This window comes from Mesoplodon bidens (genome assembly GCF_964165515.1).
Source record: "Mesoplodon bidens genome assembly, chromosome: 7".
In the NCBI taxonomy this organism is placed as follows: domain Eukaryota; kingdom Metazoa; phylum Chordata; class Mammalia; order Artiodactyla; family Ziphiidae; genus Mesoplodon; species Mesoplodon bidens.
Window position 1 is genome coordinate 102,466,504 of NC_138164.1, and position 27,357 is coordinate 102,493,860.

At 61.3% G+C, this 27,357-nt stretch overlaps 3 protein-coding genes across 12 annotated transcripts in view; 2 read left to right on the forward strand and 1 right to left on the reverse strand.

Moving 5' to 3' along the window:
• Positions 1-20,864, forward strand: part of DGKZ (diacylglycerol kinase zeta) — a gene marked incomplete at its 5' end in the record, with an annotated part of 31,697 nt that extends 10,833 nt beyond the window's left edge. For 2 of the 8 annotated variants that reach the window (XM_081241015.1, XM_081241013.1), the window contains 30 exons: positions 8,912-9,020; positions 9,316-9,411; positions 9,734-9,808; positions 11,020-11,076; positions 11,481-11,549; positions 12,410-12,481; positions 12,589-12,705; positions 12,805-12,876; positions 13,170-13,265; positions 13,556-13,638; positions 13,742-13,802; positions 13,889-14,002; positions 14,092-14,232; positions 14,681-14,759; positions 14,953-15,008; positions 15,173-15,235; positions 15,336-15,409; positions 15,498-15,609; positions 15,910-16,109; positions 16,261-16,361; positions 16,471-16,550; positions 16,635-16,704; positions 16,841-16,881; positions 17,399-17,538; positions 18,440-18,471; positions 18,734-18,777; positions 19,239-19,359; positions 19,438-19,471; positions 19,708-19,807; positions 20,060-20,864. In XM_081241015.1, coding sequence (XP_081097141.1) covers positions 8,912-9,020; positions 9,316-9,411; positions 9,734-9,808; positions 11,020-11,076; positions 11,481-11,549; positions 12,410-12,481; positions 12,589-12,705; positions 12,805-12,876; positions 13,170-13,265; positions 13,556-13,638; positions 13,742-13,802; positions 13,889-14,002; positions 14,092-14,232; positions 14,681-14,759; positions 14,953-15,008; positions 15,173-15,235; positions 15,336-15,409; positions 15,498-15,609; positions 15,910-16,109; positions 16,261-16,361; positions 16,471-16,550; positions 16,635-16,704; positions 16,841-16,881; positions 17,399-17,538; positions 18,440-18,471; positions 18,734-18,777; positions 19,239-19,359; positions 19,438-19,471; positions 19,708-19,807; positions 20,060-20,176 — 2,626 coding nt within the window. In that variant the 3' untranslated portion in view covers positions 20,177-20,864. Of the gene's footprint in view, positions 1-5,784; positions 8,617-8,911; positions 9,021-9,315; positions 9,412-9,733; positions 9,809-11,019; positions 11,077-11,480; positions 11,550-12,409; positions 12,482-12,588; positions 12,706-12,804; positions 12,877-13,169; positions 13,266-13,555; positions 13,639-13,741; positions 13,803-13,888; positions 14,003-14,091; positions 14,233-14,680; positions 14,760-14,952; positions 15,009-15,172; positions 15,236-15,335; positions 15,410-15,497; positions 15,610-15,909; positions 16,110-16,260; positions 16,362-16,470; positions 16,705-16,840; positions 16,882-17,398; positions 17,539-18,439; positions 18,472-18,733; positions 18,778-19,238; positions 19,360-19,437; positions 19,472-19,657; positions 19,808-20,059 lie in introns of those variants that run through there. The other 6 variants (XM_081241011.1, XM_081241012.1, XM_081241014.1 and 3 more) reach the window with 5 other exon arrangements.
• Positions 20,865-21,140: 276 nt separating this feature from the next.
• Positions 21,141-24,241, forward strand: MDK (midkine). Of its 3 annotated transcripts, none has more exons than XM_081239630.1 (6): positions 21,141-21,523; positions 22,518-22,594; positions 22,743-22,910; positions 23,026-23,187; positions 23,542-23,607; positions 23,884-24,241. In XM_081239630.1, exons 2-6 carry the CDS (start codon positions 22,519-22,521, stop codon positions 23,907-23,909), a joined length of 498 nt encoding a protein of 165 aa, XP_081095756.1. In that variant the 5' UTR covers positions 21,141-21,523; position 22,518; the 3' UTR covers positions 23,910-24,241. The 3 variants fall into 3 exon arrangements, with proteins under 3 accessions (XP_081095756.1, XP_081095755.1, XP_081095757.1); XM_081239629.1 differs by lacking the exon at positions 21,141-21,523 and adding an exon at positions 22,150-22,229; XM_081239631.1 differs by lacking the exons at positions 21,141-21,523; positions 23,542-23,607 and adding an exon at positions 22,150-22,229.
• Positions 24,242-25,533: 1,292 nt separating this feature from the next.
• On the reverse strand, positions 25,534-26,995 carry CHRM4 (cholinergic receptor muscarinic 4; the record flags this gene model as incomplete). The annotated part of the gene is made up of 1 exon (XM_081239854.1): positions 25,534-26,995. Exon 1 carries the CDS (start codon positions 26,968-26,970, stop codon positions 25,534-25,536), a length of 1,437 nt encoding a protein of 478 aa, XP_081095980.1. The 5' UTR covers positions 26,971-26,995.
• Positions 26,996-27,357: the final 362 nt, after the last annotated feature.

Genomic DNA, 27,357 nt, shown 5'->3' on the forward strand with positions numbered 1-27,357 from the left:
TCTTCACCTGTGACTTCATGTCACCAAACCCTGTTGCCAGGTTTCATAAGGAAAGCCTTGGAGGACGTGGAGTGGGCAGTGGCACCCAGCCCGGAAAGGAACCTCAGCTGTCGCTCTCTGGGTCCTCTGGAGAGGAGAGGAAGCCAACTGCTAAAACAAAGGCTGCTGCCATCCCCCTGTGCCCAGCAAAGAGAAGTAGCCTGGGCCTTGTGGTCAGCCCTCGGGTGGGGTACCCGAGGTGGAGGAAACCCTTCTCTTCCCCTTATGGCTCTGGTCCCTCCCCGATGGAATTCCCTGTTCCTTCCTCCTCAGCCAATCAGCAGTCAACACTGGACTCACTGCCAGACACCGTGCTGGGCTGCCCAGTTGCACTAGATCTGGCCCCTGGCCCCCCAGGAGCTTGTCTGGTGGGTGGGAGGAACGAGGCATATGGATTTGAGAGAATCAGGACTTCCAGGGGTCCCATGGCAGAGGAGCCAGATGGGTGATGTGGAGTCATCAGTGGGAGTGAGGTACTCTTGGCTGGGGCAGCTGTGAGCGGGTGGGATTTTGATACGAGGTGAGGAAGGAGGCCGGTATTCCAGGCAGAAGGTATGCCATGTGCAAGGACACAGCAGTGAGCTTGGGCTCAGCCAGATTAGGGGGTGGAGAATAAGTTGCCTTGGTTAGCACCAAGGGTTGTATCAAGGCATAGGAAGCTGAGTTAGTGCCACATTGCAGAAACCACGTTTGCTAGGCTAGAGGATTTAGAATTCATTCTGAATCAGTGGTTCCCGAAGTATGGTCCTGGGGTTGCCCTTGACCCTTTCAGGGTATGGTTGAGGTCAAAACTGTCTTCGTAATAATACTTTCAGCGCTGCCCTAGTTTGTGTCCTTCTCACTGTGTTGATATTTGTACTCATTGTATAAAAGCAACGGTGGGTAAAACTACTGGAGCCTCGGCACAGACAAAGGCAGTGGCCCCAACATAAACTTGTAGCCATTGTATTCTTCACACTCACAACAAGAAAAATGCAGTAAATATATTAATCTTTTAAAGCGTAAATCCTTGAGTACACTTTTTAAAAAGTTCTGTGTGAAGAAATGTGAAATATACATACGGCACTTTTGCTGCAAACCGAACTATGATGACTGTCTTGAAAAAGCACTTCTGTGACTGAGTTGCGAGCCCTACTCGTCACTTTTTTTTTTTTTTTTTTTTAAAGGAACACCATTTAAACTTGAACACCTAACGACAGACAGAACTCTTCAGATTTGGATATTTAGCAGACATTTTCTCAAAAATGAATGAAGTGAGCTTGTCACTTCAAAAACAGTATCAGTATTTGTTGCTATTGATAAAATTTGAGTGAAAATTAAAATTTTGGAAACTTTGTTCCAGTGTGTGGAGATCTGCCTAACTCAGTAAACCCATATTTTCCAATGACCTATGCTTGATGTTTCAAAATGCAGAATGCAAGACAGACCAGTGAAAAGTTCAGATTCCACGTAGCCACTAACATTTAAGAAACTGCCACTTGTCATATTTTGGTGTAGTAGCAGAGAAGAATATCCATAATTGCGTGAAAAGGCTATTAAAATACTCCTTCCTTCTCTAACAAATTGTCAGCGTGACGCAGAATTTTCTTCATGTACTTCAACCGAAACAACATATCACAATAGATTGACTGCAGAGGCAGATATTAGAATCTAGCTGTCTTCTATTAAGCGAGACATGAGAAATTTGCAAAAATTAAAACATGCCACCCTTCTCACTACTTTTTTGTTTTAGAAGATACAGTTTATTTTTCATAAAAGTATGTTATTTATATTAAGTTACTGGGTTTATTGTTTTTCAACAAATGAATGATAGCATTTTAAATATTTCTCAGTTTTAGTTTCTAATATGGTCAATGTTAATAGCTATAACCCCCATAAACAAAACCATTTGGGGAGCTTCAATAATTTTTAAGAGTGTATGGGGGTCCTGGGACCAGGATGTTTGAGAGCTGCCCCTCTAGATCCTAGGGGCTAGGAGTGTTAACGGAGGGGTGGCGTTCTAGGCAGGATGGGTGTGACATGGGCTGGCTTTCTTCTGGATCTGACAGGCCCCCTTGGCAGGGCTGGGAAACCCAGGATCAGGAGGTTCCGCTCAGCCACTTCTGAGCTGTGGGTAGTCACGGGCCTCCATGAGCCTCAGGTGCCCTGGGGGTTCAGCTGGGAGCGAAATGCCACTTGCACAGGGGAATTACAAGCCTCCTGTCCAGCAATGCTTGTGAAAGTGCTTATTAGTAAGTTGTAAAACACTCCATAGATACTTATTTTTGTGGTTATTTTGTCTGAAGCCGGTGCTTAGCTGTCTCAGATGCTTTCCCCAGACCCCGGAAAACCTGTCCAGTGGGTGCGAGAGGGTGTAGGGTGACCCGCCTCTTCTCCCCCCACCCCTCCCGGAGCTGAGGCAGGGGCTGAGCTGTACCAGGGGCCGTGTGGAGGGGAGGCTACTGAGCTGTTGCTCAGCTGGCCTCTGGGGACTTTGGGAAGAGAAGCCAGGAGGCGAGGCTCGTGCGCGTGTGTGTGCCCGCCCACTGCCGCCTGCTTGCACTGCTGGGAGAGGAAGTGCAGTCGCTTACCGGGTTATTTTCATAACGGCCGTCTCAGGCGTGGGGGAGGAGGGTGGCGAGGGGGAGGGGGCAGGGGAGCAGCCACAGCAGCTCACTCCCCAAACTAGGACTTGCTCAGCCGGAGGCCGGCCCTGAGCTGGAGCCAGAGCCGGGGCTCGCCTGCCCCCCACGGGACCCCAGCCCCCGCCCGCTGGCCCACCTCCTGCCTGCCGCCTTGCCTTCCAGATCAGGTCAAAGGGGCTCGCCTCAACCCTTCCTTGCCTTCTGCTTCCTCCCTCTTGGGTCTGTCTGGGTGGGCCTGGGGAGGGGTGGATCAGGGTGGCCCCGGGCACCACCATCCCCAGTCGAGGCTCCTGAAGCTGATGGAAAGGGACCGGCAAAGCATAGGCCGACCGAGCTCCTGTCTGAGCTCCTGTTCCCGAGCCAGGGCAGGACCCTGTTGAGGTAAACATGACTGGCCTGGTCGCCTCCTTTGCCGTGCAGCCCTGGCCCACCTCTCCCCACCTGTGCATTCTGGTTTGGTTTGGTTTGGTTTGGGCAGGATCCTTTTTGTGAACAGAGACCTGGCTCACCAGCCCCAGGCAGGCCCCCTTTCCAGACGTCCCCGTCTCCTCCCCTCCGACCTCAGCCTCAGGGCCGTGGGAGCAAAGCAGCCAGAGGTGGCTTCTGAGCAGCAGACCCTGGGGAAGCAGCTCCAGGCCCCGGCTCTGGGGCTGCTGGAAATGGGGCCACATTGCACCATTCCCAGCCTGCACCGGGGAGAGGGGCGTGAGGGGCCCATCCACAGCGTGGAACGGGCACTCTGGCCGAATCCCACAGGGCGGTCTATGCGAGCACCTCTGGAAGCAGAGGGGTCTCCGGGGGCCAGGCCTGGTGCCAGGGGCAGAGGGCGTTCATCACAGCAGGAGCAGACACCCAGGCGGCTCTGGCTGCCAGGCTCTGTTCCTCAGGGGGTGGGGGGTGGCCATCCTGGGAACTCCAGCTTCCCTTTCCGGGTTCCCACCCCCACCATGGGCAGAGACAGACCCCAGGAGGTGGCACTATGCACACGCCCTGGTGTCTGCTATAGGCGTAGGCCCTGCCCTGCCCCTCCTCTCTGCCAGCCACCAGGTACTTTCTACTGTTATCTCATCCGAATCTCCCTTATGTCAAACCTTCTAAACTAGGTCGTTTCATCCCCATTTTGCAGATAAGAAAATTGAGACTCGGAAAGGTTAGTTGGTCAGCCCAAGAAAGCAATGGCAGACACAGGATGCCAAGGCTCATGGGCTTTTCCACTTGAAGCTAACATAGGGTGTGAGACAGTCTGGCTGGGAGGCCAGGAGTCCCGTGCTTCCTAGCCAGTCGCCGATGAAGCTGGGGCACTCGTGTCTGCTCACCCCCGGCAGCTGCCTTAGCTTGGCCACCTGCAGCCCCCCTCGGTGCTGTTCACCAGGGGTGCGTGGCCAGCCACCACTGTGCGTGTCTCCCTGTAGCATCCTTTGTCCTCCCCAGGCTCCCAGCAGCCAGTTGACAGGGCCCGTGAGTCCTTTCCCACTCTGTCCCCTTCGGGTGTGACAGGATTACCCCTGGTCCCCCACCGGGAGGCTGAGGGGCAGCCATTTGTGCTCTGCTGTTGGTGTTAGAGCCCTGTGGGGCGTCCTCCGGTGACCTTTACATATACCGTGTGGTATGTGGAAGATGACAGAGCGTGAGGTGACAAGAAGCTGCCGCTCGGAGCTGTGCTGTGGGGAGAAGCTCCACGCCCAAGCAGAGGAAAGGCTGGGGCAGGCCTGAGACCAGGCTGGGCTTCTGAGCAGACCCAGGAGAAGCCTCAGCAGAGATAGGAAGTCAGGAGTCAGGCCATTGCTGACCAGAGGACAGAGGTTTCTATGGAGACGGGAGGAACAGGAAGCATGGGGCCTGGGGGGAGCGTAGAGGAGTGGGTGCCTTAGAGGAGAGCTTGTCATAAGGTGTCAGGTCAGCCAGCTGACTGCCCCCTTGGACCAACAAGGAGACTGAGGCCCGTGAGGGAGGGGCTTTACACATGGCCACACGAGGCCAGGCTGGCCTAGCCTGCCCCGCCCCGCTTGCAGTGACGGCACCGTCAGGCCCCTGAGGAGACCCCGGGGCAGTGTGTGGGCTCGAACACGGTAGGGGAGCACCTGTAAGTCGCCCCCGTGTCATGAGGCAGATGTGCGGACGATCTCGTCCTCCTGGCGCCTCTTGTCGTGGGTCTGGGGCAGCAGGCAGGGTCCAGCCCTCACTGCCACCCAGAGAGCAACTGCCGCACCCCCCCCACCCCACCCCTGCCCAGTGACTGTGGCCTTTTGTTTTCTGGGTGACACTCTGCATCAGGCGGTGTGTTTGGCTGACTAATCTCCTCCGGGCTGGGCAGCTGTCACAGGGTGGCCTGACCAGGCGGGCAGGGAAAGCTGACACCCTGGGGCAGTGCTGGCAAGCCGGTGCCCTGGGGCAGTGGGCAGCTGGGCCTTTAGGCTCCTCTTCCTGGGTGCAGAGCAGACCCTGCGTCAGGCAGCCCTGGGTTCAGGTCCCAGTCCTGCCGCTGACCAGCCGAGTGATCTTGGAGCACGTCACTGCACCTCGTCAGGCCTGTTCCCTCATCGCTGTAACGGAGCCGTCCATCCTGCCTGCCTCAGGAGGTGGTGGTAGTGAGCATCACACGAGATGATAAACGAACACACTTAGCCCAGGGCCCGTTGCATAGTAGGTGATGGGTAAATGGGACCGCTACTGTCCTTATTATGGCTCCCTTCCCTCCCCCCATCCCACCTTAGTCCCAGCTCGTGACCCAGCAGGGAAGACCCTGCTCTCCGCCGCGTCTCTGGGGCGCGGGCTTTGGGGTTCAGGTAGAGGCAGGTTCCAGCAGCGGCTCCGCACAGACTAGTTGTGCACTTTGGGTGAGTTACCTCCGCAGTCTCCCATGAGGAACGGGGCATGATACAGTATCTGTTCTTTAGGGTGCTGTGTTTATTTATTTATTTATTTATTTATTTATTTTTGGCTGCATCGGGTCTTTGTTGCTGTGCGTGGCTTTCTCTAGTTGTGGCGAGCAGGGGCTGCTCTTCGCTGCGGTGCACGGGCTTCTCATTGCGGTGGCTTCTCTTGTTGTGGAGCATGGCCTCTAGGCGTGCAGGCTTCAGTAGTTGTGGCTTGCGGGCTATAGAGCTCAGGCTCAGTAGCTGTGGCGCACGGGCTTAGTTGCTCCGTGGCATGTGGGGTCTTCCCAGACCGGGACTTGACCCCGTGTCCCCTGCATTGGCAGGCGGTTTTTTTTTGTTTGTTTGTTTTTGTTTTGGCTGTGTTGGGTCTTCTTTACTGTGCAAGGGCTTCCTCTAGTTGCGGCGAGCAGGGGCCACTCTTCATCGCGGCGCGCAGGCCTCTCACTGTTGCGGCCTCTCTTGTTGCGGAGCACAGGCTCCAGACACGCAGGCTCAGTAGTTGTGGCTCAGGGGCTTAGTTGCCCCGCGGCATGTGGGATCCTCCCAGACCAGGACTCGAAACCGTGTCCCCTGCATAGGCAGGCGGATTCTTAACCACTGCGCCACCAGGGAAGTCCCTAGGGTGCTGTGGTTTATAAAATGGTACACATGTTTGCAGAGGGCTTAGAACCGTGCCTGTTACAGGTGGGCGCTCAGTAAACGTAAGCCATGATGGCATTGACTTCAGGAGGAGGCCAAGAGCTCTCCTGCCTTTCTCCCTGTCACCTGCAGAGGCCGGCAGACTGTAAGAGGCAGAGAGCCGGAGCTGGACAGACCCGAGCACTGCTTCCCCAGGCATGGGTGCTTCCATGTCAGTACCTCCACAGCTATCCAGGGCCCTGCCTGCCCGGACCCACAGGGCAGTAGCAAATCAAGCGTGGGGGTGGTGGATGGGAGGAGTAGGCGCTGGACATGCAGCCCAGTCCCGATTCCTCAGACCCATCATCTTCCACCTTTTGTCCAGGGCTCCCACCCTCTCTCAGAGGCCCTCAGCTAGCAGAAGTCTCTCTCCTGTCAGCCCCAGGCAGGTGTCTCATGGCCGTGACTCAGACCTCCCTGTGGCTGCCCGGGCCCAGGAGAGTAGTTGATGGCAGGACACAGGTGTCCCTGGGAATTCTGGAGGCGTTGCCCCCCTGAAGCATACCAGGCTTCCTGCCCCTCCCACACTGTTAGGGGGAGGTGAGGGCGCAGGTGCTCCCAGCCGCCTGTGCAGAAGGGGCGGCAGGGGGTAGGTGAGCTGGCAAAGGAAGTGGAGCCTGTGTTCAGACCAGGTCAAGGGAGGATGGCTTGAGCAAGGGTGGTCCCCAAGGCTCCTGCAGGAGGGAGTTCTGGGTAGCTTAGTGTCTGGAATTCTCAGTGTGTGGGCTTCGAGCATTGGCCCCCAGGTCAAGGTGCAGTTCATGGGCTTTCTCAGCAGCAGAGCTGCAAGGGTTTTCTGACATCATCCAGCTCTTGCACACATGGAATGTCCGTACTGTGCCTCTTCAGAAAGGTAAGACCAGGAAAGTTCTTACTGTCAGCCCCTCAGAGCAAGAGCACACACACCCCCAGAGCCCAGAGGCACTCTCTTGGCTCTTGTGGCTTCCCACACAAAGTCCCCCTGGTGGCTTCTCTCCCTGTGCAGCTGCCTCTCCAGTTTTCGGGGGGCCTTAGTTCCCCGGGGCCGTCAATCCCCAAGGCAGACGTCAGATCCTCTCCATTTCTAGTGCCACTGTCAGCCTGACCGCAAGTCAGGGGGTCGTATCAGGACTGAATTTCTCTTCAGAGAGCCTCATTTTCTTACCATGGCTTGGTTTGTGCCATGTTCCAGGAAGGGACACCTAAGCCTAACCTGCCCTGTGTTGGTGGCAAAACAAAGGTCTAAGGAGAGAAAAAGCCTTGCCCTCAGCCCCTCAGTCTGTCTAGGTCGGCTCCAGGCTTCCACCTTCCTTTTTCTTTTCTTTTCCATCAGCTTCAGGCAAGGAACTTGAAGTCCTTTAGGCTAGAGCTTGGTGGATCATGGTGCCTGGACAGGGGATCCCAGATGGGGAGCTGGCAGTCCCTCCTACCCAGCACTCCTGGGGCCGCACAGGGAACAGTGATGAGTGCAGGCTCCCTGCTGGATCCTCTGGTACCCCCAGGCACCCCGTTTACGGAGCTCAGAGGCCCCAGACCCCCCCCACACCCATGCCTCCCAAGTGTCCCTTCTCTGCTCAAAGGGCAGTGGCTGTGACGGGGCTCCCGGGCACAGGGTGCGCCATGGCCTGGCCCAGCTCCTCATGCCCCCGGTCTCCACCCGACAGCCACCCGCCTGCCCCTGCCATGGAGACCTTCTTTAGGAGACACTTCCAGCGGAAGGCACCAGGCCCTGGAGAGGGGCAGAGGCGGCCTGGCGGCGTGGGGCTGCCCACAGGCAAGGCCCGGCGCCGCTCGCCTGCGGGGCAGGCCTCCTCCTCACTGGTCCAGCGGCGCCGCTTCAGTGCACAGCTCCAGGGCTGCTTCCTGGGCTGCAGGGTGGGGGCCCCGCGCTCCAGCCGCCGGCGCTCCAGCACCGCGCCCCCTGCCTGCAACCCCCGCTTCACCGTGGATGAGGTGCCCGCCCTGCAGCCTGCAGCTGTTGGGGCCCCGCGTCTGGGCGCACCCCTGCTGTTGGCCAGGCTCGTGGGCGTGGATGAGGAGGAGGGGGTCCAGGAGGAGGATGTGGCAGTTGTGTCGTTGGCGGCCATGCAGCCAGGCACCAAGAGACCGGGGCCATCCCCGCATCGGGGAGCCGTGCCCCTGCTACCCGTTCCCCGCTGGCGCCGGCGCCGGGCCTCCTCCCACCTGCTGCCCGCTGACGTGGTGAAAGACCGCGCTCTCTGGGGCCTGCACGGTTACTACCGGCCCCTCAGCCAGCAGCGGCCCTCAGGCCAGCACCTCAGCCTGGGGGGCCGAAGAGCCTCGGGCACCGCAGCTGGCCCCAGGATGCCTGTCTGCGTGCGCCCGCTGTCCCGCAGACGCCAGGTAGCCCTGCGGCGCAAGTCAGCCGGACCCCAGACCTGGAGTGCCCTGCTTGCGTAGGTATAGCTGCAGCCAGCAGGGCGAGTGGCCTCCGGGGGCTGGCTTGAGGGCCCCCGGCTTGGGAAGAGCTCTGAGCCATGCTCGGAAGCCGGCAGGACTCTCAGGAGGGCCCAGTCTCCTCGGGGACCCTCTCAGAGTCTTGGGCTGCCTTAGGGCATCCTCTGCCCTCCCTGTCGCTGTCCCTGTCTTGACCCGGTGTTGAGGTCACGATGAGGGCAGAGATCCCAGGTGAGGGGAAGGAAGCAGAGTCGCCGAGTGCTCAGCTAGCCTCAGCTATCTCCTTTTCTGTAGGAAAGCCATCACCAAGTCAGGCCTCCAGCACCTGGCACCCCCTCCTCCAGCTCCCGGGGCCCCACGCAGTGAGCCTGAGCGGCAGATCCGGAGCACTGTGGACTGGAGCGTGAGTGGCCGGGAGCTGCAAGGGGCAAATGAGGACCAGTCCTCGCCAGGCTCAGGGCCACGGGAGCAGTCGGGTTGGGGGTACTATGGGCAGCTGCGAGAAGAGCCCGTGGGCCTATGGGGTCAGGGCAGACCTGGTGTGGCCATGTTTGAGCCAAGCCTTAAAGCCAAGGGACAGTAGGGAAAACAGGATGGAGCAAAGTAGATTGTGGCAGCTGGAGCAGGTTTGTATTGGGAGCGGGAGGGTTGGTCGGGGAAGGCAGGGGTGCGCTAAGCGTGCTCATCCTGTGGTCTAGGAGTCAGCGACGTATGGGGAGCACATCTGGTTTGAGACCAACGTGTCCGGGGACTTCTGCTATGTTGGAGAGCAGTATTGTGTAGCCAAGATGCTGGTGAGTGAGCTCTGTGCAGCACACTGCCCCCTGGTGGTGGAGCCAGGTCTAGAAGCCTGGAGGCCGGCTCCTGCGGGCCTGACAGGCGGCTGCCCTCCCAGGGGAAGGCGGAAACAAGGCTCTCACCTAAGCACCCCTGCGGTGGGCTGCCCGAGGATGGTGAGAGGAATGGGGCTGTGTCCTGATGCCAGGGCTGGGGCCTCCCGGTGCACACAGTGGGCAGCTGTGCCGGGGCAGGTGCGAGGAGTTCTCTGCCTGCCCTGGGGCAGCATCCTGGGTGGAGTTACCTGGTGCCTCAGGGGCGCTCTCTTTCCTGCATCAGAAATCAGTGTCCCGGAGAAAGTGTGCAGCGTGCAAGATTGTGGTGCACACCCCCTGCATTGAACAGCTAGAGAAGGTGAGTGTGGTTGCTCAGGCTCTCCGGCCCCTCCCCTTTGGGTGCTAAAGCCCTCCCAGTGCACACACGTGTGTATCTGTACACGCATTTTCACGTTACACAAACATCACCTGCCGGGGGTACCCCAGTGTGCGTATTGGTGAAGAGGCAAGGACCCTGGAGCTGAGATGCCTGCATGTGCATCCTGGCTCCCCCCCACCCCTTTATTTGTTACTGTGACCCCGCTGCCCAGAACAAGCCTGGCACAGAGTGGGGCTTGTAGACTATTACTCAACCAGATGAAGTCATAAATGATGACCGAGACACCGTTTTATCAGTTCCCAAAGTAACACTTAGAAGGGGCCATGCCTTGCTGAAGCTGTGAAACTCAGCTGTGTCAGGGCCAGTCCTGTGCGGCCCTGAAGCCTGGCTCTGTCCTCTCCACGCTGCCACTGTAAAGACCTTTCCCCGAGGACCACTGTCCACGGTGTGTCTGCGGCTGGGGGCACGTCTGGGCCGCGTGCTTCCAGGAAGAGAGGTAGAAGGAATGCTGGGCGGGTGGGTCCAGGCAGAGGGTGGGAGGGCTGCCATGGCCCATCAGGGCTCCCCAGGCAGCAGAAACCCAGACCAGCATAAGAGAAATCCTGTAGGACTAGGAACGGCATGAACAAGGCTAACATGGACTGCTTCCCCTACCCCCCAACTCGTAGTGTGAGGTTTCCCTACAATTCTGCTAAGGCTGAAGCAGGGACAGTTAGGAAAAGAGAAACCAGCGTAACCCCAGGCACTATAGACCCACCACACCACCCCCTAAGGTGAAAATCAAACCAGGATTTCACAAATGAGCTAACAATTTCCAGGGACCAGTCAGCAAGCAAGGACTGGGTTGCCTGCATGTGCCTGAGTTGGGAGTGCTGGAGGGTGAGGAAAGGTATAGGAGGGGTAAGCCTTGGTGCTGTTTTAGTGGGGGATACGGAGCTTGCTGTCTCCCTCATCCCAGAACACTGGGCAGAGGAAGGAAAGATTCCTTCTGGCTAATGGAGAGGAGCGGGGGTGCAGGAGGGCTTCTGAGAAGAGGTGTCTCACGTTCTCAGGGCTCCCAGGATGATTGGGGGCTATCCCTACCTTGCAAGGATACCTCTCTGAGTGACACTCTCCTGAAGGGGGTGGCCATATGCCTGACCCCACGAAGGGAGGTTTTGATGGTTTGGTGATCATTTCACGTTTCACAGATAAATTTTCGCTGTAAGCCATCCTTCCGTGAATCAGGCTCCAGGAATGTCCGTGAGGTAAGTGCCCAGGGTAGTTAGGGCCCCAGGTTTCCTGAGTGGACCTCTCTGCAGTGTCTTCAGAGTGTCACCAGGGGCTCAGCTCCTTCTAGGCGGCTCTGGGGCCCAGGGAGGTACAGGGCTGAGGCTCTGAGAGTCTCAAAGGGGAAGGCCCGGCTGGCCCTGCCTGCAGAAGGGGTAGGGCACTGCCTACCTCTCGTGCCTCCCAGTTCTCTCTGTACCTCCTCTGAGCCCCGGGCTCCGGGCCGCGGGGAGAAGTCTCCAGCCCCTTCTCACTTACACACAGGACTGCAGGGAGCGTCCTGCAGCCCCTGCCCCTCACTGTTGATATCACTGAGGGGCACAGGCCACGTTCAAAGCTTCCACCCCTCACTTACTCCAGCGATGCTTCTCTCCTCCACCAGCCAACCTTTGTGCGGCACCACTGGGTACACAGGCGACGCCAGGATGGCAAGTGTCGGCACTGTGGGAAGGTGAGGCCCTGCCCAAGGAAGTTGGCCAGCCTGCTGCCCACTGGCCCCAGGCCCTACGGCCCCTGAGCCTCGTGTGGCCCGTCCGTCACTGACCGTGGTCAGGGCTCACTCTCAGCCTGGCTGCAGTGCCCAGTCAGTTCCAGAACAGCCAGGTCCCTGGGCAGAGCAGGACAGCAGGGAGGAAAGCCTTCTAGAGCAGTGTCTCTGGACTGCTCTGAAGTCGTGAGTGAGCCCTTTGAGAAGCATATAGACTTCTTCACTCATTAACTCAGCAGATGCATGTTTAGGGCCTGCTGGGGGGCAAGCACCGAGCTGGGTAGCGGGTCCCTGTCCTCCTCGAGGAGGATGTGGCTCCCAGACAGGCTGCAGGGGGCTTCCTGAGCACAGTCCACAGTGGTTGTGGTTTCGTTGACTTATTTATCATCTGCTTCTTGTCTGCTCCCTCAGTAAGTTCAGGCTCTGAGAGGTCCCCCTTTCCTCCGTCCACTCAGTATCCAGCAGTGTGGGGCACACAGCAGGCCCGCGAGGACCGTGTGTGGAATGGACAGGAATGCATGTGATCGGTACTATAAAGAACTTTCAGAGTGCACTGGTGGGCCTGGCGGGCCTGGGTCAGGAAGGAGGGATTGGAATCAGGCAGGAGTTAGCTGTGGACCCCTTTCCAGCAGATCACGCAATTAACTAAAGAGAGTTGTGGGCACCTGGCTCAGCCTCCCTCCCTACCCTAGGGACTCGTTTTACAGTTCTTTGTAAAAAACGTGCTCCGTTGCCCTGGGTGGAGAAAGGTTGGCACCAGAAAGGGGCTGGGTCTGCTGCTCCAGGCCGGGTCCTGGGTGCCCTCATCACCCTGTGCGCCCTAGGGCTTCCAGCAGAAGTTCACCTTCCACAGCAAGGAGATCGTGGCCATCAGCTGCTCCTGGTGCAAGCAAGCAGTGAGTGCTGCTCGCCCTACCTGCAGGCTGTCCCCCGGGCTGCGCTGGGTTGGGGGTCCCAGGTCTCAGCTGGGTCCGGCTCAGCCACGCCAAACCACCCCCTCTAGTACCACAGCAAGGTGTCCTGCTTCATGCTGCAGCAGATCGAGGAGCCGTGCTCCCTGGGGGTCCACGCCGCCGTGGTCATCCCACCCACCTGGATCCTCCGTGCCCGCAGGCCCCAGGTGAGTCCTGCCTGCACCCTTGACCCCCGCAGACACCTAGGGTCTGCCGGCCACCTGGGCCCACCCACCTGGTCACCAACATCCTTGCTTCCCTTGCAGAATACCCTCAAGGCAAGCAAGAAGAAAAAGAGGGCATCCTTCAAGAGGAAATCGAGCAAGAAAGGGCCTGAGGTTAGACCTGGGACCAGGTGGGCAGCTGGAGGGGGACAGGAGAGAGGGGCCTGTTTTTTGGGATGCTGAGCCCCCTGGGCTGGTGCTGCCGGCTCGGCCATCAGTGGGTCAGTTTGGGCTCTGCGGCCCTGAGGAGGGTGAGAGCTCAGATCCAAGGTGCCTCTCTATGGCCAGGCCCACTGTGAGGTGTGACCTAGTGTGATCCTCAAGGGGGCACCCAGGGGCACTGCTGAGAACTGGAGCGGGGTCTGCCCGGACAGGAAAGAGCCTTATGGGCTCTCTGTGTCTCCAAGGAGGGCCGCTGGAGACCCTTCATCATCAGGCCCACCCCGTCCCCCCTCATGAAGCCCCTGCTGGTGTTCGTGAACCCCAAGAGTGGGGGCAACCAGGTACCCACAGCCTGCCCTCTCCACTGAGCGCCTTTGGGGGAGGGATGGGGTCAAGCTCACGCCCCTGCCCGCAGCAGCTGTTCCCAGGTTCTGTTGCAGCTTCTGCCCCGTTCCTCTTTCCCAGGGACGCTGAGAAAATCCAATTCTGTCTCCACCCTTCGCCCTTGCCTGGGCCTTGTTCCCACAGTTCCCACCCTTCTCCCCACGCTTCTCCCCACCTCAGCCCGCCACCCCTGACTGCCTCCCCCCCCCCCGCCGCCCCGTCCCTGTCGGCTCCTGGTCTCCCACAGGGCGCCAAGATCATCCAGTCCTTCCTCTGGTATCTCAATCCCCGGCAAGTCTTTGACCTGAGCCAGGGAGGGCCCAAGGAGGCGTAAGTACTTGCCAGGGCTCTCGTGGAGATGGTGGCAGGGGCTCGCCTGGCGCTCGGGGTACAGCACTCGGACCCTGACCCCGTTCCTGTCTCCTGACCCCAGGCTGGAGATGTACCGCCGGGTGCACAACCTGCGGATCCTGGCCTGCGGGGGCGACGGCACGGTGAGTGCTCCTGTCCCTCCCGGCCCGGCCCGGCCCGGCCCTGGCCTCGCGCTCTGACCTGGCCTCTCGTGCTCTGCCTGCTGCAGGTCGGCTGGATCCTCTCCACCCTGGACCAGCTGCGCTTAAAACCACCGCCGCCCGTCGCCATCCTGCCCCTGGGCACCGGCAATGACTTGGCCCGCACCCTCAACTGGGGTGGGGTGAGCGCCCACAGGGCAGGGAGCTGGGGAGGGTGGGGCGGCGGGGAAGGCCCAGACCCCGGAGGGGCTCAGTTCCTGCCTCCCCCCAGGGCTACACCGATGAGCCCGTGTCCAAGATCCTCTCCCACGTAGAGGAGGGCAACGTGGTGCAGCTGGACCGCTGGGACCTCCGTGCTGAGCCCAACCCCGAGGCGGGGCCTGAGGAGCGAGATGAGGGGGCCACCGACCGGGTGGGTCGCCCGGGGTGGGGCCGGGGGTGTCTGGGATCCTGGGACCCGGGGTGACTCTTGGTGTCTCCAGATCTCGGCCTCTTCACGGGAAGAGGGAGTAACGGTACTCACCTCATGAGGTAGCTGTCACTCAGCCACTCAGCACATATTTACTGAGAACCTGCTACTGCCGGGCACCGTCTGTTCTCAGCAGCAAGCAAAACCAAGTCCCGGCTCTCGTGGGGCTCCTGCAGAGCACGGCCCATCGGCGGGGAGGGCTGTGGGAAGAGAGGGCCAGCAGGGCACAGGGTGCCCTCGTGCGCGGGGCACTTAGCCCGGGAGCTCAGACGGCAGGGCCGAGGCCGGTGGGCTGGGGGCAGAGCTGTCTGGTGGACGTGGCTGTGTGGGAAAGGCCTGGACACGCGGAGGCTGAGCCGGCCCCTCATGCCTGCCCCTGGCCTTTCTCCAGCTGCCGCTGGATGTCTTCAACAACTACTTCAGCCTGGGCTTTGATGCCCACGTCACCCTGGAGTTTCACGAGTCTCGAGGTTAGCAAACTTTTGCTGAGGAGGCCTGGGGAGGCTGGGGAGGGAGGGATACAGGAGGGGGTCCCCGAGAGGACCAGACCTTGCCCTTCCCAGTAAAAGGCATTCGTTCTCAACCGTCCCTCTTGACCCCAGCCTGGGAAGCCCCAGCAGGCTCAGAACAACTGACTGTCCCCTATTTCTTGTCACCACCCAGAGGCCAACCCAGAGAAATTCAACAGCCGCTTTCGGAATAAGATGTTCTACGCCGGGGTGAGTCTGGGGTCTGCCAGCTACGCCCCACCATTCCCATGCCCACCTGTTCTACCCCCCTGTGCCCCCTGCCCACCTGTGTCTACCAGGCCACAGGACCCCTGCGTGGCAGCGGTGAAGGAAATGACCTGTCACCAGATGGTGACGCCCTCTGTCTCCCACAGACAGCCTTCTCCGACTTCCTGATGGGCAGCTCCAAGGACTTGGCCAAGCACATCCGCGTGGTGGTGAGTGGGCCATGCTGGCAGGCAGGGTGGGCAGGCCCAGCGGGAGGGAGACCACCTGGGTACGTATACTCTCTACACCCTCCGCCGTTCCCGCCTCCAGTGTGACGGGACCGACCTGACCCCCAAGATTCAGGACCTGAAACCCCAGTGCATTGTTTTCCTGAACATCCCCAGGTGAGGAGGGACGGGCTCTGTGTGGGCCCTGCGGCCTCTGTCCTGCACGCCCGTCCTCTGAAGCCCATTGTGGCGCCCTCCCCTCCAGGTACTGTGCGGGCACCATGCCCTGGGGCCACCCTGGGGAGCACCATGACTTCGAGCCCCAGCGGCACGATGATGGCTACCTCGAGGTTATTGGCTTTACCATGACATCCCTGGTGAGTGGGCCAGCACGGGGCCTGTCTAGAGCCCCGGCCCTGCCTTGCCCCGGCCCTGTCCCCACAGTGCCCGGGAGCCTGGCCCTGAGATGGAAGGGGGGGGGGCGGTCACTAAACTTCCTTCACTGGCCAGGACAGGAGAGCTGACCCTCACCTCCTTCTCTGGCTGAGGTCTCACCCTCCGTCTGCTCTCCACGGGGCGGGGGGTCGCTCTCACTTTGGCCAGAGCATCCCTGGGAAAAGCGGAGCTTGAGGTCCTGCCACCCCCTGGCCCCTGACCTGAGCCTCTCGCGCCCACAGGCAGCACTGCAGGTGGGCGGGCACGGCGAGCGGCTGACACAGTGCCGAGAGGTGCTGCTCACCACGTCCAAGGCCATCCCAGTGCAGGTGGATGGTGAGCCCTGCAAGCTCGCAGCCTCACGCATCCGCATCTCCCTGCGCAACCAGGCCACCATGGTGCAGAAGGCCAAGCGGCGGAGCAGCGCCCCCCTGCACAGCGAGTATGCCCCTCCCCAGCCTCGGTATCCCCATCTGGAAAGGAGGCTCACAGTCCCCCGGGGCAGCTGGGTGGGGCACGTGGCTCGGTGCCTGGCGGGGGCGGGCAGCCCAGCAGAGCCCTCGCCGAGTGCTGTGTGGTCGCCCCACCCGCAGCCAGCAGCCGGTGCCGGAGCAGCTGCGGATCCAGGTGAGCAGGGTCAGCATGCACGACTACGAGGCCTTGCACTATGACAAGGAGCAGCTCAAAGAGGCCTGTGAGTGGCGAACGGGGCTGGGGGGGCTGGGGGCGCCGAGGAGCGCTGGGTCCCCTGAGGGCAGGGCGGTGGGGGGCGGCCGGCTGCTGACGGCTGCTCTGTTCTCCAGCCGTGCCGTTGGGCACCGTGGTGGTCCCGGGAGACAGCGACCTGGAGCTGTGCCGCGCCCACATCGAGAGGCTCCGGCAGGTGAGGAGAGGTCTGGGGCCTGCCCGGGCTGCCCCTCCTGCCCTGGGTTCTGGTCGCCCCCAGCCCCGGCCTCTGTTTCGACAGGAGCCCGAAGGTGCTGGAGCCAAGTCTCCGACGTGCCAGAAACTCTCCCCCAAGTGGTGCTTCCTGGATGGTGAGTGGCCCTGAAGGGCCAGCTCAGGGTGGTCCCGGGCCATGTCCTGCCCCCTCCCATCGGGGTCCTAGGTGGGGCGGCAGAAGACCTAGGCCTGGACAAGGGCCCCCTTCCTCAGCCACCTCTCTGCCCACAGCCACCACTGCTAGCCGCTTCTACAGAATCGACAGGGCCCAGGTGAGCACTCGCCGTCCTGCTCCGTCCGCCGCCAGCTCCGGGGCCCCAGTGTCCCCTGTCCTGCTAGGCCACCCTCCACAGCCGGGCACAGCCATCCTTGCGTCCCATAGTGTCCACGGTTGGGCCGTGCACAGGGATGGTGCTGACGTGTGCCCAGACAGGGCTCGCCAGGTTGGGGTGGGGTGGGGTGGGGGCAGCCCTCACGGCACAGCTGTCATCCATCCAGACACGGAAGGAAAGGCACTTCTGGCCAGAGGCCTGGTCACCAGTGGGAAGGGGCTGGCCAGCTGGGGGGCCCGCTGTGCGGAGGTCAGGGGCTGGGCTTGGGTGGCAGGAGAGGAGAGGAGAATGGGGGAGGGGACAGGGGACTGGCAGGGCCACTGGCCCGCCTGCCTCCTGTCAGCGTTGCTGCTCACAGCAGAGGCTTCTCCAGGTCTCCTGGCCCGGCAGCCCCTTCACCACCCCGCCGGCCACCCTGCAGGGCCCTGACCCTCGGCCCTGACCTCCCCACCCGCAGGAACACCTCAACTACGTGACCGAGATCGCACAGGATGAGATTTATATCCTGGACCCTGAGCTGCTGGGGGCGTCTGCCCGACCCGACCTCCCAACCCCCTCTTCCCCTCTCCCCACCTCGCCCTGCTCACCCAGGCCCCGGTGAGTCCCAGGCCTCAGCCAGTGCCCTGGCTCTAAATCCCACCCGTAAGCCAGCAGCTCCTCAAGCCCTGTCTTCCGCCCCAGCCGCTTCCCTGAGCGCCAGACGCACGTCCAGCTGCCTGCAGTCCCCACCGGCCCCGCCTCACTGACCCACAGGCAGCAAACTGAACCCAGCCTGCCAGCCCTCCACCCCACCGTCCTCTCTGCTGCGCGGGCCAAAGACCCGGGCTCCCTCCCTGGCTGCTCCCTGCCCGCGTCTGAGCGCACCACGGAGCCCCTGGCCTCCTGCTCTCTCCCCACAGCCTGGAACCTTCTTCCCCAGCACTCACCCTACGGTCAATGTGCCCTCCCCCTGTACCTGGTCACTTCATCCCACACAGCCTGAGCCTGGTGGTCTCTGACCCCACCAGTGCCCTCCCTGCTCCAGCACCACAGTCCAGCCCCACTCACCTCTCGGTTCTTTAAAGCACAAGTTTGCCCATCTCTGGACTTGTCCTTGCCTCCCCGATCTACACAGAGCTGCCCCTCCATTCATATCTCAGCTTGGGTGTTTCCTCCTCAGAGGAGTCTCCCAGGAGCCCCACCTGAAGTTGCTGTTCAATCACACTACCCTGTCTCCTATTCTTTGTAGCACTTCCTGCTGTTTCAAAATACCTTATTTATTTGTTTACTTGTCCCTCTGACTAGAATGTAAGCTCCCTGAGAGCAAGTTCTCCACCCGTCGTGTTCACTGCTGTATTGCCAGTGCCCAGAACAGCACTTGACACATAGGAGGCACTCAATAAACTGTTGAAAGGACAGAGGGCGCCCCCGGTTGGGGCTGGGGAGGGCGACAAGCTGGGCCTGTGCTGTAGCCATGTCACCCGTAGCTCTGCCACATCTCATCCTGCTCTGCTTGCAGGTCACTGCCAGGGGATGCTGCACCCCCTACAGGTGAGGCCTCTCCCTGCAGGGCCCCTGCTTCCTCCCTGGTCCTAGGACCGAGGCTCGGTGGGGTGGGGTCGGGTGGGGTGGAGCCCATACGCAGCCTCACAAGAACACAGCTACATCACAGTCGCCGTGAGCCCACAGCCCTTGGCACACGTGCCCCAACAGGCCCCCTTCTCTGCACGATAGTGCCTCAGACGTATGTTCACACACCAACACATGCCTAGGCGTCCAGCACCAGAGAGTAACAGGCAGGTGTTCTGTGCAGGTGAAGAGCTGATCGAGGCTGCCAAGAGGAACGATTTCTGTAAGGTACTAGTGCCAGGCTCGGGCTTCTTCCCCTTGGCAGCCCCCTCAGGCCCTGGGGAGTGGGGCCTCTGGGCTGGGCCAAGAGCTGATCTGTTGAGGTGTGGTCATCTGTCGTCGCCTGGGCCTCTGTGGGGTTGTCCCAGTCAGCCCTGCCCCCCATCCCTGTCCAGCCCACAATCGGTGTCCCTGCATAGGAGCTTCCTAGCTCATTCTGCCTGTCCCTGGTGCTCAGAAAGGATCGAGCCTTAAGAGGAACCGCAGGCTCCAAGGCTCGGTCGTCAGTGCTCCCGGGGTGTCCAGGGGCACCTGGGGTGAGAGAAGCCCATCGTGTCTCCCCTGCGCTCCAGAAAGACCCCCAGAGGCCCCTAGGGAGCCTGGGGCCTGTGTGAGTTGGGGGGCATTTCTGTGGCTGGAAGGAGGGTGGCCCTGAGGAGCCCCAGCCCTGCTCTGCCCCCTGCCCTCAGCTCCAGGAGCTGCACCGAGCCGGGGGTGACCTCATGCACCGAGACGAGCAGAGCCGCACGCTCCTGCACCACGCCGTCAGCACCGGCAGCAAGGAAGTGGTCCGCTACCTGCTGGACCACGGTGAGCTGTGCCACTGGGGCCCCTGGGAGGAGGGAGAGGCTGCCAGGCCTCTCTGACCTCCCCCTCCCCCTTCTCCAGCCCCCACAGAGATCCTTGATGCTGTGGAGGAAAAGTGAGTATGTGGGCAGTGCATTACCCCAGTTACCCTGGAAACCGCCCCATCTTTATCTAGCCCCTCCCATTTGGTCCTGTCAGAGCCCATAAACCCTTCCTGGCCCCATCTGTCATCCTCTGGGCCACCCCCCCTTGCCCCAGGACCCTGAACTTCCTGACCTTTCTGATGGCCTTCGGGAGACAGGAGGGCTCAGAGGACTGGATGGGATCCACAGCCAGCCCCTGTTCCCCCAGCGGGGAGACCTGTCTGCACCAGGCCGCAGCCCTGGGCCAGCGCACCATCTGCCACTACATCGTGGAGGCCGGGGCCTCTCTCATGAAGACAGACCAGCAGGTGAGCAGACTAGCAGGGCGGGCAGGGAATCCACGCAAACACAAGCAACCCTTTCCCAAACTCCAGCCTGGGGAGAGGGGAGTCTGGGGGAGGGCCGCCTGTGGGGAGTCAAAGCTGTCCTTCAGCCAGCACAGTCCAGACCCCGAGAACCTGAGCCAGCAAGAGTTGGCTGCTACCGAGGGAAGAGCCCCCGTCTTCTAAGCCTGCTGGGGCCGACAGGTCCCTGAGGTGATGGCAGCCCCCCCCATCCAGGGCGACACTCCCCGGCAGCGGGCTGAGAGGGCTCAGGACACGGAACTGGCCGCCTACCTGGAGAACCGGCAGCACCAGCAGATGATCCAGCGGGAGGACCAGGAGACGGCTGTGTGAGGCCCGGCCGACCGCAGCAGGAGGGGCGGGCCGCCAGGGGGCCAGCCCCTCCGCCCACCTCACTGCCACATTCCAGTCGGATGGCCACAGAGGCACCCGAGACCCAGGCCCCAGGGGAGGAGCCCTGTGCTGCTCACTGAGGAGCTGCCCAGACCTAGGGCTGGACTCTGAGGAGCTGGGAGCCGGGGTGGGGGGTGGGGGGGTCTCACCCGGCCCCCTGAGGCCACAGCCTAACCCAGAGGCTCACAGGGGACCAGGAAACTGGACTGGGCTGGGCAGACCATTGGGGGGGGCTTGGGGGGGCCCTCACCTTCCCTGCAGTGGTGCCCTGGAGTTGAGGGCCCACAGCCCGGAGGGCAGAGGGCCTTGAGGCCCCGTGAGGGAGCCCCCAGGAAGACGCTTCCTAAGCCCTCGCGTCCTTTAGGACCCTCATTCTGAGGCTCCTGGGAGCTTGGGCCCCTCTCCCGCCCTGACACCACCCCCCCACCCCCGCCCCCAGGGCTTCCTCTCAGAAACACGGAGCCTGCTGCATCTGCCTGCCCGCTGCCCTGCTTAGCACCTACCCGGTGACCCTCCTCCCAAACCCAGTCATTTCACCTCCGACTGTGTGGCCTGGGGGGCGGGGGGCGGGGCTTTCACGGTGACATGTTTACAGCTGGGTGTGACTCAGTAAAGTGGACTTTTTTTCCTTTCCGCTTTTCTTTTTTTGTGGGGGAGGTCTTCCAGAAGCGGTGGGATCTGCTGGGTTATCCTCCGGGTGGGGGACTGGACACCGTCGACCCAGACCCAGACTCATTTCGAGGGATCCTGGTTCCCGTTTTGGGGTGGGGTCCGAGGGGCTGCCCGGGACCTGACCTCTGCCTGGCTGCCGCGCTGGTCGTGGCCGGGGGAGGAGCTGATTTCCTCCTGCTTCCCGCTTCCCGCTTCCCGCGGGGAAGATAACAATGAAAGTGAAAGAGGTGGAGCGGGGGCGAGGCCTGGTTTCTTGCGCCCGGTCGCCCTATGGCCTGGGGCAAGCCCCCTCCTCCTGGCCTCAACTGCTCTCGCTGTTTAGGGGATCGGATGAGGTGATCCCCGAGCCTCCAGGCTCAGAAGGGGTGGGCGTTTGCAGCCGCTGCCGCGCCGCGTCTGGAATTTCTCAGACGGCTGCTGTCGGCTCTAAATCTTAACCAAATCCAGGCCTGCGGGCTCCTCCCTCCCCAGCTCCCCCGCCCCCCGCGCGCCCCGCCAACCTGCGCGTGGAGAAAGGCGCAGCGGCCTCCGCGCCCTTCCGACCCGTGCGCTTTTCTGGGGTCCCCCGTCCGAGCCCCATCCCGACACTGAGCAGAGCATCTCACTGCAGACCTGGTGAAGCGACCCGAGGCGGGGGCTGTCGCTCCTTCCCCAGCATCTAAGGGGCGCTGAGAGTCGAGCGGACCCTGGGAGGCGGAGCGGGGCCTCGACGGGGTTAATCACTGCACCCGGGGCTCGACGGACAGAGCCGCACACAGGCTCGAACGCGGGCCCCGCGCCGGGACCTGTGACACACCCGGGGCTCCGTGCTCCCTCCTGGTCTCCACCTAAGGCTCCGTGGCCATGAAGGGAAGCTGGCGTCCAGAGGGGAAAGGGGACGGCCCCGAGGAGGGGGCAGAGGGCGGGGACGGCAAACAGGGGTCTGGGCCGAGGGAGCGCGAGACTGGGGGCTGGGGACAGGGGGTGCCGGGACAGGACGGAGACCCGGGGCTTGGGATGGGGACGCCAGAAGAGCCCGGCGTCTGAGAGCGGAGGGCACCGGCCGGGCGAGGCGAGGCGAGGCGAGGGTGTGGGGCCGAGCGGCGGGAAGAGGGGGTAGAGGCGCGGGGGGCTCGGGGAGGGAGCGGAGGCGGGGACGCCGGGGTCGGGGGGCGGCGCGGGTTTGAGGGGAGGGGCGGGGCAGGTCCTTCGTCGGTGGGGGGGAGGGGGCGGGGGCCCATGTGACCGGCTCAGACCGGTTCTGGAGACAAAAGGGGCCGCGGCGGCCGGAGCGGGACGGGCCCGGCGCGGGAGGGAGCGAAGCATCGCGGGCAGCGAGCGAGTGAGCGTACGGGGCCCCGGAGGGCGCGCGGCGGCTTCGGCCCCTCGGCCGCTGCCGATCTGGGGGCTGGAGGCGGGGTGGGGGTCTGAGCTGCGTCCCGGGCTCCAGGCGGCCCCTGGGGAGACTCCTCCCGCTGTGCGCCCCGGCTGGCGGCGAGGGGCCAGCCCCCCAAGTCCGCCGCCACCGCAGTAGCAGCCCGACCCTTTGGGCCTGGAAACTGGGGAAAGGGGGTGGGAGGTTCACGCCTGCGGCCCCCAGTGGGGACTCTGACCCGTGCTCTACCCCCAGGATGCAGCGCCGAGGCTTCCTCCTCCTCGCCCTCCTCGCCCTGCTGGCGCTCACCTCCGCGGTGGCCAAAAAGAAAGGTGATACGGAGGGTGGGGGGTTTAAGGAGGGCTGGAGCCGGGCAGGTGAGGCCGGCAGCCTCGGTTCCGAGGCCGGGACTCCAGGAAGGGGTCTCCGAGTGAGTCTCTCCTGGCCCGGGTCCTGAGCTCTGTTCCCCATGCGTTGTAGACAAAGTGAAGAAGGGAGGCCCGGGGAGCGAGTGCGCGGAGTGGATCTGGGGGCCCTGCACCCCCAGCAGCAAGGACTGCGGCGTGGGTTTCCGCGAGGGCACCTGTGGGGCCCAGACACAACGCATCCGGTGCCGGGTGCCCTGTAACTGGAAGAAGGAGTTTGGAGGTGAGGTGGGGCGCAGGCGGAGGGTAGGCAGGGGGCCCAGCCTCACGGGGACCTGAACAGACCCGTGGAGTGGGCCACAGGCCACCCAGCTCTGACTCGGGCACTCTCCCGCCAGCCGACTGCAAGTACAAGTTTGAGAGCTGGGGGGCATGTGATGGGGGCACAGGCACCAAAGCCCGCCAAGGCACCCTGAAGAAGGCGCGGTACAATGCCCAGTGCCAGGAGACCATCCGTGTGACCAAGCCCTGCACCCCCAAGACCAAAGCCAAGGCCAAAGGTTAGCAGAGGGGGCAGGGGTGGGGTCATCACAGGTGGCTGCCCCTACCTGTGAAGGGAGTGGGTAAAGCCTGAAGTTTTGGATCCTGGCCAGTGAAATTTTGACGTGTCTGTACCGGGTTTCCCTGTAGGTAGAGACACCTTAGGTGGGCGGTACTGAGGGCCCCTCAGAGGGTGCTCGGGAGGTTGAAATCCTGGCTCAAGTAAGGACAAAATCAGCTGTTCTGTTGGAGCCTTTGGCTTGGGATTCAGGGAAATCGTACTGGAACGGCTTGGCTTTGTCATCTTTCCAGCAGGTGGGGGCAGTTTCTATATGAGAAGGACTTCAAAGTCCTTACTTCCCTCTTTCCCTTAGCTTCATTCCTGACTCACAGCAGCCCTGGAGGCCAACAGGGCAGAGTGGAATCTGCCCACTTCTCAGGTGAGGGGACTGAGGCTGTTGTCCAGGGCTGCTGGAACCAGGACTGAGACTGGGAACTTGAAGGTTTTCTGATCCCCAAAGTCTAAGCTGGGGTGGGGGGAGTGAGGAATGTCCAGCATCATAGTGGCTGTCCTGTCCCACGGGCTTCCAGGCTAGCTGATAGAGAACCACCAGGGGGCAGAATTTTCTTTTCTCTAATGTCTGTGTTGGGGGGAAGGGGGTCTCCAGTGGGTCACCCAAACCCTGCTAATGCGGTCTTTCTTTCTTGTTTTACAGCCAAGAAAGGGAAGGGAAAGGACTAGCGGCCAGGCCTGGATGCCAAGGAGCCCCTGGCTTTACTCGGAGGCCTGGCCCACGCCCTCCCTCTACCGGCCCAGGATGTAACCCACCAGTGCCTTTTGCCTGCTCGTTAGCTTTATCAATCATGTCCTGCTTCTTCCCTTCACTTGCCCACACCCACCCCAAGTGCCCAAAGTGGGGAGGCACAAGGGATTCTGGGCAGCTTGAGCCTCGCCCAAAGGGATTTGATTCCCCTGTACCCACTTTTCTTCTTCCCCCAATGATGCCATTACTAAGAAATAAATAAATGTCTTTTTTTTTTCCCCCAATAAAAGCTTTCTTTTAATATATAAAAGCCCCTTCCCAGGAAGTTTGCTGTGGTGATTTGTTGGAGGTGGGAGAATGGAGGAAAGAGAGGGCTGGAGGGAACAGTAGCTTTCAGGGGGTTGAAGACTTGGCGGTGAGTGCCCCCCAAAGCTCATGGAGAAAAAACGGTTATGGAAATTTCTTCCAGGGCCCCCTACTGACCCCTGGAAGGGTGCCCCCCCATCAAGTCCCCTGAGCCTCTCAGTCCTGTTTCTCCAGGGGCCAGGGCTGGGGGAGGGAACCCAGGAGACTCACTAGAACTGATTCCCCCATCTCAGTTTCCCCCAGGTAAAGGTCTTTTGGTCCAGCCCACTGCCAATCCAGAAGGTTCTATCAGTTGGGAGAGGAGAGATGGGGGTCACTTGCCTGCCTCACCAGCCCCGCCCCAACTGTCACTGAAGCCTGTGTGTGGGTCACGTCCACCCCCGTTTTCTCCCTGGTGACCCACCAGGGCGCCCCTCGTGCTGCAGAGGCCAGCCGTGAATACCACTCACCACAGTCCCACCTTCACTGTGTGTGACCCGAGCCAAGCCCTCTCCTTGGGGAGGGAGGGCAACTCTTCAGAATGACAGGGGCCACTCAGCTCAGCCTGGCGAGGTAGGTGGCCAGGCCCCAGTTCCTGAGTGAACCCCTGATCTCCCCGCTAGCCCATCCTGAACGTGGCCAGGGTAGTGCCGTAGGGGGTGCTCGGAGCCCCTTCTGCCTGGCCTCCAGCCAGCTCACCCACTGACCCGCCCACCCAACCAGAACCCTGCTGAGTAGCTGCAGCAAGGGGAGACTTCTGCCCCTGGAGAGAGAGACAGGAGGAGGAGGCTGAGCCTACATGCGGGGTACAGGGGGGCAGAAAGCACCGATTACAGCAGGATGGGGGACCCTTCCCTCCCTGAGCCTCCTTTCCCAAGCATTGGCCCCTTTGCTCCTCCCAGAGGGGTGCTGGGTTCTGCTCCCTCCAGATGTCCGTTCTTTCAGCCACGCTGGCTGGTCACAGTGGGGCAGGTGCCCACATAAGCCAGTGCTCCCCAGCTCCCTGAGGCAGGACAAGATCGATGGGTCAGACTGTCCAGTTTGGTCACTTCCTGGGGCTGATCCTCCTCGGCCTGAGCAGAGACCTGGTCTCTGAATCCAGCCAGAGCCTCTTCCTGAGGCTCACGGGGTCTCGGGAACATCAGTTCTCTTCAGGAAACATGAACACTGAGAAGTGCCTCCACGTCTCTCCCTGGCAGCAGCTGACACGTGGTCCCCAGCGCACACACCAGCACCTCCAGTGGTATCCCTACCTGCCTACCTGGCAGTGCCGATGTTCCGATACTGGCATAGCAGCAGGTGCCTGAAGGTCTTTTTAAAGGTGGCGTTGCAGAGGGCATAGCAGGCTGGGTTGATGGTGCTGTTGACGTAGCAGAGCCAGTAGCCAATGGACCACACGGTGTCAGGGATGCAGCTCTGGCAGAAGGTGTTCACCAGGACCATGACATTGTAGGGCGTCCACGTGAGGATGAAGGCCAGCAGAATGGCAAAGATGGTCCGAGTCACCTTGCGCTCCCGGGCTGCCATCTGCCGCTTCTTGCGCACCTGGTTGCGGGCGATGCTGGCAAACTTACGGGCCACATTGGCCGCCGGACGCATGCCAGCCGGCGTGGCAGGCACAATCTCGATGGCTGTCACACACTCGTTGCCTGTCTGCTTCGTCACAATCTGGATCTTGGACCATTTGGAGGCCGGATTGAGGGTCCGTGGCTGCAGGGGAGGTGCAGGTGTGGCGGGCGTGGTGGCCTCTGTGGTTGACAGCTCTGTGGGTGGTCTTTCCTTGGTGTTCTGCGTGGCGCTGCCCGAGCTGGACTCATTGGAGGTGTCCTTGTCAGCCACTGGGCGTGGTGGGGGGGGGAGGACCGGCGGAGGGGCCTCCTCTAGCTTCCCGTTGCGCAGCTCCCCCCGAGAAGCTTCTCCTGGGGGCGGTTTCTTGACACTCTGCTTCATCAGGGGGCTCTTGAGGAAGGCCAGGGTCTTGGCCTTCTTCTCCTTAGGGCCTTCAGGCCGGTGCTTGTGAACTCGGCTGCGACTGGCCAGGGAGATGTGGACGTACAGCACCGTCATGATGACCACAGGCAGGTAGAAGGCAGCGATGGCCGTGCCGAAGGTCACCGCCGGGTTGGACAAAAACTGGATGAAGCACTGGTTGTCCGGCACCGTCCGCTTGCCCACCACAAACTGCCAGAACAAGATGGCAGGTGCCCAGAGCACAAAGGACAGGACCCAGGCAGCGGCAATCATGAGGCCTGCCATCTTGGTGGTACGCCGCGCTGGGTAGGTGAGGGGCTTGGTGACGCAGAAGTACCGGTCAAAGCTGATGATGAGCAGGTTCATGACAGAGGCATTGCTCACCACATAGTCCAGGGCCAGCCACAGGTCACACACCACGGCACCCAGAGGCCAGTAGCCCTTGATGATGTACACGGTGTAGAGGTTCATGGAGAAAGCGCCTATGATGAGATCAGCACATGCCAGGCTGAAGAGGAAGTAGTTGTTGACCGTCTGCAGTTGCCTGTTGACTTTGATGGAGAGCATCACCAGGATGTTGCCCACGACAGTCACGAGGCTCAGTGAGCCTGTCACCGTGGCAATGAACACCATCTCCACGGTCTCATAGCGGTTATGGGTTGACGTGACCAGACGCACAGACTGGTTGGCCAAGCTACCATTGACCGGTGTGAAGTTTGCCATTTTGGTTAGCAGCAGTGGGCGGGCAGTGTCTGGAGGAGGAAGGAGAGAGGAGAGGGGTGAATGGCTGAAGTGGACTAGAGGGGTGAGGTGGGGTACACCGGAGTCAAGGCGACGGTGGAGCATCATCATCCTGCAGAACTCCGTCCTTAGAGAACCCTGTCCCATCCCTTCCTCCTGTATTCGGTCATTCATCCTTTATTGAGGGCCTACTCTTGTACAAGCACTGTTGTAGGCGCTGGGGTTATGCCAGGGTTACAGAGTGAAGGAGACACACGCAGCCCCCACTCTCACGGAGCTTACAACCCTATCAGGGGAGACATATAAACATGTGAGCAAAAAAAAGTGCTGGAAAGAAAACAAGGGCAGGTGATGGTGAGTGAGTCAGAG